The 9,073-nt window shown below is 43.7% G+C and overlaps 1 protein-coding gene across 1 annotated transcript; it reads right to left on the bottom strand.

The window, feature by feature from the left end:
- Window positions 1-3,808: 3,808 nt before the first annotated feature.
- Window positions 3,809-7,504, bottom strand: LOC135772948 (uncharacterized). The gene has a single exon (XM_065282542.2). The coding sequence runs from the start codon at window positions 7,502-7,504 to the stop codon at window positions 3,959-3,961; it is 3,546 nt and encodes a 1,181-aa protein (XP_065138614.2). The 3' UTR covers window positions 3,809-3,958.
- Between the last annotated feature and the right edge of the window lie 1,569 nt (window positions 7,505-9,073).

The following is a 9,073-nucleotide window of genomic DNA, read 5'->3' as shown; positions in this document are numbered from 1 at the left end:
TAGTAAGACACAAAAGTGGAATAACTTCACAGTCGTGGCACATGAGTCTGAACGAAACTGAGAGCGTGTTTCATGTTTTAGACAGCACAACATAGATGTGATCATTTACATTTACATGTCATTTACATGGTTTCATCTGAAGAGAGAAGGTGTTTGTGGCACCGGCGTGTGTGTGTGTGTGTGGCATGCCGTCTGTCTCTATCAGTGCTTTTGGCCTTTTTGTTGTTTCTGTTTGTCTTAAACTGCTCATCTCTCCTGGTTTATTATCTTGTGGACACTCGTACGTCGGACTGGATAATCTCTGTGCACAAACCGCAGAAGTATCCTAAAACCTCTACTTGGGACGTCCCAGATTACCTGCGCTGGTGGCCTCTTGATACGCCCTCGAAAGCACCGGAGGAGACGCGGGAAAAGTGGAGAAATTGTCGTTAGGCTAAAAGCAGCCTGGCTTGCTGGATATATTCCATTATCTGCCGTCCAAGTGCGAACTGGGACTTCTGCCGCTGTACTGTTGGGCTCCGGACTATCCCGTGTTTGGATGTCCTGCTTGACCTTCCTGCTCCCTGGCTTCAGCACATTCCCTTAGGGTCTTCCTGGTCCTCGACTCACCAGCTTTGTCCCTGGTTGTGTCAAGGAGGAGTATTTCATCAAAATCTGTTATCTTCATAAAGTTCCCTCTCGCAGTCACTTATAACTGCATGATCATTGGTCAATAAAAGTTGAATTTTTGAATTACATTTTACAAAGGGATAATATCACATTATGTTGTGTATTTGGTGAAATGCAATGAGTTTGTGTGGTTTATGGTTAAAAAAAGACATTATTTTCAACATACCATACATTATTGAAGCTCCTCTACACTGTAAAAAAAAATCCGTAGAAATTACAATGTTATTGCAGCTGGGTTGCCGGTAATATACTGTAGATTTACATTTATGTTATTTACTGGCAAGAGTTTGTTCAAAGTTAAATAAATTTTAAATATTAACAAGTCTTTATCTTTACAGAATAAAATTATACAATAACAGCCTCATGCAAAGCATTCTGGGAACCAGAAATCATCATCAACCTTTTTTTGCTTCAGATTTTGTTTGTAAATGTTAAATTTTCATTTAACTTTGAACAAAATGTTGCCAGTAAAAAACATAAATTTAAATCTATGGTAAGTTACCGACAACCCGGCTGCAATTTCTACGGAATTTTTTTACAGTGTATGCATGTATACATAACCGAACTGAATAACTAGTAGTTAATAAAGTGTTTAAATGTGCATCATGGACATGACAGGTCTTTCTTCTGAAAAAAAAAGATGCTTAGAAGGGGAAAAGTCTTGAGTGTTTGCTGACTATTGTTGCCAGATCTTGCACAAAAAAAACAAACAAGAAAAATCAAATAATGAACTGAAATGAATCCAAATGCTTTACCTCAAAGATTGGGACTGGCATCTTCACACTTTAATAACGCCAAAAACTTGATCGCTTCATGAGCCAAAAGCCATACACGGTTAAGGGCCAAAACAGTATGTGAGCACAAAAAAGATGAGGACCTGGCAACACTACAAGACAGTGCGCTGTGGAGTAGCCTCATAAATGCGCATAATACACAACGGCAAGACAGAGGTTTACTGCAAAGCATAACGCTGTTAAATTATTTTGGTCAAAACTGTGAGTGATAAGCATGCGAGACAGCAGAACGTTGCTATGGTTACCTCTGTGTCAATCATCACATTTTCGGGAAAGTGAAAGTTTGCAGTGTGTAGGAGCCCAGTGACAGGGCAGGGTTGCTAAAGCCGCGTATCAAAATCAGAGCCCATACAAAATTAGTCCAAAAGCAGCCTAATGACTATTTACTGTCAAAATACCAATAACTAATAAACAAAATACAACCATCTAAACATCAACCTGCAGAAACAGTTTTAAAGTAACCCAATTCAGATTTTCGGCGAAAGGCCGATTTTCGTACCTGGCAATGCTGGTGAAAGGATTTGTGAACAGTTATTGGACGAATTTAAAATATTATAAAATATACTGCTTAGATTTACAATTTTGTAAAGAAATGCATTTTAAAATGTGTTGAAACTTTTTTATTGTACTTGTTCTCAAATAAACAATCTGGTTTTGAAAAAATATTTTTGTTTAATTAATGGCATATATAAGGAAATATGTTTAATAAATGTGTTTTCAAAGTTTTTGATTGGTTCAATGTACTGTATGTAGTGTATTAAGTTTGACTTTGCAAAAACACATTGGTTTAATATAATAAAATACATTTGATTTTCTTGAAAATACAATAAAGATTTGTTTGTTTTTAAAGAAATTTACATTACGTCAATATAATAAAGCTAAGTTTGAGGACAATCACATTGGTTCAATGTCATTGTTGATAAATCCAGCAGAAAGAGTTTAATTGCATCCAACAAACATGATAAGATATAACTATACTGATGTAATTATTTTATGTGGAAATTACAAGATCAATGTAATAAAGTCATATTTAGAAAATTACGTTGGTTCAATGTAAAAATGTTACATGGAAATTGTCCGGCAATTACAATATGTTCAACTGATGAGGCACTGTGTGTACAAGCCCGAATCTGATCAAGAAAATGCAGAAGACCAAGCTGATTGATCAATTAACCAGCGCGATCTTAGCAGAACGTAACAAGATAAGGATCCTACAACACAAAACCATGTCTGCATTTGTGATCGTAGAAATTATAAACAACAAGCGCTACTCAACACTGAGCAAAACTTACGTTTGAATCTTCAGTAGAAAATTCTTTAAATATAAAACATCGGCTATTCACGGGTTGTGAATCAGAGAGCCAAGCTGTACTTGCAAAGTTGGAATTGCTTCACTTTTTAGATAAAGCCTTTGTGCACATCCAGTCTTGTACTCGCCCATGTTTAGAAAACAGTCCTTTGTAAACTGCTGAGCACACAATGAAACATTTGGGCTGTACTGTTCTGGAACAGTCTTGTAAATAAAACTTAACTATTGATTTCTTATTGTGTCCTCTTTTGAAATGCCAAGCAAGTAAAGAAGTTTGCTTTTAGCAATGAAAAACACAACATGTATTTCTTAGCATATACATTCGGCGGTGTTATGCAAATGTTCCCTTTCAATGGTGAAAAGAGGCAATTTAGGAAGGCAAGGATGAGGCTTAACTTTACAAAAGATCTCTTTGGGTTTGAAACGTGAAACATTGCAACTTTACAGATCTCCTATATGCACAAACAGCTTTTAACACAAACAAAGGAAAACATGAAATTGGATAATATGACTCCTTTAACTTATAGATTTTACTTACAGATGTTATGTTTATTACAGAAACCTGAGTAAAAATTGGAGACCCCAGTCCCTTCTCAGATGTTGTTCCAGCAGACTTTAAATGTTTTAACTCACCCCATGTTTTGATCACATCATCTCTGAACCTTCTGTGTCACAGTGAATGCTTCTTGAAGTTTTTCGGTGATAAAATAACAATAGTGAGGTCTCAGATCCAGCCATCAGACAATGTGCTGACCGAGCCTCTGTGCTTCTCAGCCTCATGGTGCAATTTAAATTGTATTTCTTTTTCGGCTTTTAAAAACGTAATTAATTTCTTGATACTTTCTCATTGCCTATGTGATGTTATTCCCCTTGCTGTTTTAAACAAAACTTTGATTCAATTGGACCTGGTCTGGTATCTTTTCTAAATAAATACTTAGACTCAGGGTCTGTCCCAGATGACTTCAAATTTGCTACAGTTACACCTCTCATCAAGAAGCTTTCATTTGATGCTTCCAGGCTGACCAATTTTCACCCGTTACAGAAACATCTTCTGATGCACAACCTTGGACACATCATCAGTGTTGTTTCCTGGACTCACAGGGTGTTTCGGGTCTTGCAACAGACACCCTCCTCCAGGCGACCCGACCGAGGCTGATCAAACCCCGGTCTGTGTCCAAGTGGCATGCTACCGCCCCCACTGTTCTCCCCTCTTCAACCAGAGCCATCTGGATGCTTTCTCTGCTGCCTCCACATTATTGCTTATGGCTCTTCTTCGGTTGGCGCCTGTTATGCCCAGTGTACCATATGCCTTATTCAGGGTGTGGCTGGCAAATCCCCTACTGCCTACTTCCACTGGCATACACCTGGTCCTCCACCCATTCGTCCGACACTGCTCCACCAGCTCCTGATATTTTTCCCTCTTTCTCTCCTGAGCCTCCTCCATCCTCTCCTCCCAGGGGACTGTTAGCTCTAGCAAGATTAGTTGTCTGGTGGCCTCAGAGACCAAGATGATGTCAGGTCTCAGTGTGGACTGAGTGATGTGTGCTGGGATCCTCAGTTGCCTCTCTAGGTCAACTGTCATTGCCCAGTCTCGGGCCGTTGAGAGCAACCCAGCAGAGCAGCTCCTAGATGTTCCCTTTGGCCTTTGTCCTTCCTTGATGAAGTGGATAGCCTTGGCTGTGGCTTGACGGTATCGGCTGTCTTTGATCCCTTTGCTGATTGCCTCAGCAATGGTTTTAAGGACCTGATCGTGTCTCCATCGATACCGCCCTTCGCCTAGTGCCTTGGAGCAGCTGCTCAAGATGTGTTCTAGTGTCCCTGGCTTGGAACACAGCGTGCATGCAGGTGTCTCTACTCTGCCCCATGTGTACAAGTTAGATGGGCTGGGAAGAACGTCGTAAACCCCTTGGATCAAGAACCTGATTCTCTGGGGATTCCACGTCCAGATGTCCTTCCAAGTGACATTCCGCTCCATCGCCTGCTCCCACTTCATCCAGGCACCTTGCTGCCGCATGGCCACTGCTTTGCTGGTTCTCTCCTCCTCCACTGAAGCACGCACCTCCTCCTGCACCAGCCTCTGCCTCTCCCTCCCGCTGGCCAAGTCGTACCGGGTTGCTGTTAGGCTTCCAAGTCCGGCTCTGCCTTGCGCTACTGTCCCAAGGATGGCCTTGTGCTTCAACCGAGTTTCAGCTTGTTGGACTGCCTCTGCTGCCCTCCACTTTCTCCCTGTCCTGACGACAATCCCTGCCCCGGACACTTTCGCATCTCTGGATCCAGAGTACTGCAGATGTTCCCGTGCCCGTGTCACAATGAACTCCTCCCTCACTGAGCTTAAAGGCAGTCTGAGCTTGTTGGTGTTCCCATACAGAGCGATGTTGCTTAGGCTGCGTGGCAGTCCCAGCCATCTGCGTAGATAGCTGCTCACCTTTCGCTCTAAACCTTCAACCACAGTCATGGGGACCTCATAGATGAGCAGGGGCCAGAGGAGTCTTGGGAGGATTCCATGCTGGTAAACCCAAGCCTTGAATCTTCCAGGGAGCCCTGATCTGTCCACGGCTCTCAACCAGTCCTCCATGGAAGTGCTGGTTTCCCTGATGGAGTCTCTATCGTTGAGGCTGCAGTTAAAGGCCTTCCCGAGGCTCTTCACTGGTTTCTCAGTGACTGAAGGGATTTGATGTTCTCCCAACCTGAAGCGGAACTTATCATTGACTCTCCCCTTCTTTAGCACCAAGGACCTGGATTTTGCTGGTTTGAAGCTCATGCGTGCCCATACCATGAGCCTCTCCAACCCTCTGAGAATCCATCTTGCTCCTGGCACCGCTGTTGTTGTCACTGTGAGGTCGTCCATGAAGGCTCTAATGGGAGGTTGCCTTACTCCGGACTTGCTGAGGGGACCTCTGCACTCTGTCTCGGCTGCCTTGACCATCATGTTCATTGCCAGCGCAAAGAGAGTCACTGAGATGGTACAACCAGTGATTATCCCTACCTCAAGCTGGTGCCAATTTGATGTTAACTGGCCAGAGGAGACCCTCAAGCTGAACTTGCTGTAATAGTCCAGGATGAGGCCTTTAACCTTCTGAGGGACGTGGTGTTTCTCCAGTGCGACCTCCACCAGCTTGTGGGGTATTGAGCCATATGCATTGGTGAGATCTAGCCACAGCACAGCCAGGTCCCCCTTGCCTTCTCTTGCTTCCCTGATGAGCTGGGTTACCACCCCTGTGTGTTCCAGGCAACCTGGGACTCCCGGAATACCTCCTTTCTGCACAGACGTGTCGATGTATTTATTGCTCAACAGGAAGTTGGAGAGTCTCTTGGCCACAATGCTGAAGAATATTTTACTCTCCACGCTGAGCAAGGAGATGACACGAAACTGGTCGATGTTCTCAGACTTCTCCTCTTTTGGAATGTACACTCCCTCAGCATACCTCCATGGCTGGGCAATCTTGCCTCTTCTCCAGATGACCTTCAGGGCCTTCCAGAGTCTGTGTAGAAGCTTTGGGCAGTTCTTGTATACCTTGTAAGGCACTCCGCTTGGGCCTGGTGCTGAGCTTGACCTTGCTCTCCTCACCACTTCCTCCACTTCACTCTGGCAGGGCTCCTTCAGGTTGAACTCTACTGTGGGCTCTGGTGGTGTCAGCAGTGCATCGCATGGCCCTAATGGTCGTTCTCTGTTCGGGTCCGAGTAGGTGGCCTTGAGGTGGTTGTTGATCGTGTCCTTGGAGCAGGTGAGTTGGCCAGTCCTCTTTTGGCCAAGAAGCTGCTTGGTCAACTTGAAAGGGTTGGCCAAAAATGCTGCCCTCTTCTTTGCTCTCTCTTTCCGCCTCCTCCTGTGGTACTCTGCCCTACAAAGGGTCAAAAGTTGTTTCCTCAGGATTCCTCTCAGATCTGCTAGGCCAGCTCTCTCTACTTCCCCTGCTGCCTTGTACTGCCTCTTTAGTAGCTTGAGTTCTTCCCTGAGACATTTGATTTTCCTCACTCTGTGGCTTGGAGTGTATGCCGATGGAGTGGGTTTGGATGTCACCGATCCAAATCGCTCAGCTGCAATGTTCACTATGAGAGTGGTCATCGTTAACAATCGATGGTCCACATCCCCCTTAGCTGTCACTTCCAGGATCTGGTTCACGTCTTCATCGAACTGGTGCCACTCAGCTCTCTTTGAGGATTGGGGCCACTGGATCCTTGGTTGAGCCAAAGGGACACAGCCAGTTCTTGTTGCTGCCACTTGCCGGCTTTGGGGGCTCTGTGGGCTGTCAGGAGGTGCTGTCACTTGAGGGCAGCTTTGGGTGACAGGCGAACGGCTGGCAGCAGGTCTTGGCGACACTAGGAGGCTCCGGGCACTGTGGGTTGCCTCCGGGCCTGGCTCCTCCTGCGTCTTACCAGAAGTTGTGACTTCTGTGCGATGTGTCGTCGTCGCTGCTGCTTTCAGACATCCCATCCTGCCTTGATGGATTCGTAAGCCCCTCTCGTTCTTGCAGCTCTTGCCGCAGATGCACTGTACTGTCGTTGTCGTTATTTCGTTATCCTGTGTCGTCGTTCTTAGGTCCGTCCTATTGGGGTGCTCATCCTCCCCCCCTCTCGGGCACCCCTGGGGGTATCTTTTCTTTGAAGGTTTGGTAGCTTGCTTTGGGTTCTTCCTCTCGGAAGAAGTGGTTTGGGCTGCCAACCCTCTCCACCCCGGGTTGCCGTCTTTCCGGCTGTCATCTGTCTCTCCAGCTGTCACCACACTCTTCATGGTTGTCACCCAGTCTGTTCCTGGTTGTCACTGGTGCTCCCAGAAATTTTCAGTTACAGAAACATCTTCTGATGCACAACCTTGGACACATCATCAGTGTTGTTTCCTGGACTCACAGGGTGTTTCGGGTCTTGCAACAGACACCCTCCTCCAGGCGACCCGACCGAGGCTGATCAAACCCCGGTCTGTGTCCAAGTGGCATGCTACCGCCCCCACTGTTCTCCCCTCTTCAACCAGAGCCATCTGGATGCTTTCTCTGCTGCCTCCACATTATTGCTTATGGCTCTTCTTCGGTTGGCGCCTGTTATTTTACCCCATTTCTATCTTACCTTTTATTTCTACACTGTAAAAAAAATCCGTAGAAATTACAATGTTATTGCAGCTGGGTTGCCGGTAATATACCGTAGATTTAAATTTATGTTATTTACTGGCAAGAGTTTGTTCAAAGTTAAATAAATTTTAAATATTAACAAGTCTTTATCTTTACAGAATAAAACTATACAATATCAGCCTCATGCAAAGCATTCTGGGAACCAGAAATCATCATCAACCTTTTTTCTGTTTTTGCTTTAGATTTTGTTTCCCAGAATGTTTTGCTTGATCCTGTTCTTTTAGTTTTACTCTGTAAAGACAAAGACTTGTAAATGTTAAATGTTCATTTAACTTTGAACAAAACGTTGCCAGTAAAAAACATAAATTTAAATCTACGGTAAATTACCGGCAACCCAGCTGCAATTTCTACGGATTTTTTTTTACAGTGTAAGATGTTAGAGAAAGTTGTGATCTTTCTCCAGAGCTTTTTCAATGATAATTGTATTTATGAAACATTTCAATCTGGTTTTAAGTCTATGCACAGTGCAGAGTCATCACTTCTATGGGTTGTAAATGATATAATTTAGCAATTATGGTAGCTCAGTGGTTTTAGTGCTTTCTTCTCCATTTGATATGGTTGATCATAACAATCTTCAGTCTAGATTACAGCATTGGGTGGGATTGCAGGAAAATGTGCTTGATATCTGACAAATAGACGTTTCTGTGTCAGCTTGGGTAACATCTCTTCCTCTATAGCCCACCTGCCCTGTGGTGTGCCTCAGGGGTCCATACTGTTCTTTTTTCATTGTATAGTCTCCCTTTGGGTGAATCTTTAGTAAACATGGGATTTCTTTGCATTGTTATGAAGATGACACACATATCTACACTGTCAGAAAAAAAGGTTTTAAACTGTACCTTTTCTGTCACTGGGGTGGTATCCTCAAAAGTTCATTCGTGTACCTTTATGTAATACAACATATTGAAATGCTGCCTCAATTCATCTTGCCTCAATTTCATTTCATTTTACTTGCACTATGTGACATATAAGGTGTATGAGTGGGCTTTACAAACCACCTTTATCATATATTGCACTGTTCTGGTTTCGCTGTTTTCCATTGTCTTCTGTATAACCACATATTTCATGTGTAATTTCAAATTTATGTCTTAGGTTTTATGTAAAGTAAAAGTCAGATTACTGGTTCAGAAGGTTTTTGCATGTGAGTTTAGTTTATGCAAGTTAAGTTTTTGAATAGGGTT

This window comes from Paramisgurnus dabryanus, chromosome 19, assembly GCF_030506205.2.
Source record: "Paramisgurnus dabryanus chromosome 19, PD_genome_1.1, whole genome shotgun sequence".
Classification (NCBI taxonomy): domain Eukaryota; kingdom Metazoa; phylum Chordata; class Actinopteri; order Cypriniformes; family Cobitidae; genus Paramisgurnus; species Paramisgurnus dabryanus.
The sequence above is the reverse complement of the archived record's forward strand: the minus strand, read 5'-3'. Positions and strand labels throughout refer to the sequence as shown.

Excerpts from the sequence above, each read along its gene's own strand:
- LOC135772948 (XM_065282542.2), bottom strand. The coding sequence starts at position 7,504 with ATGAAGAGTGTGGTGACAGCTGGAGAGACAGATGACAGCCGGAAAGAC.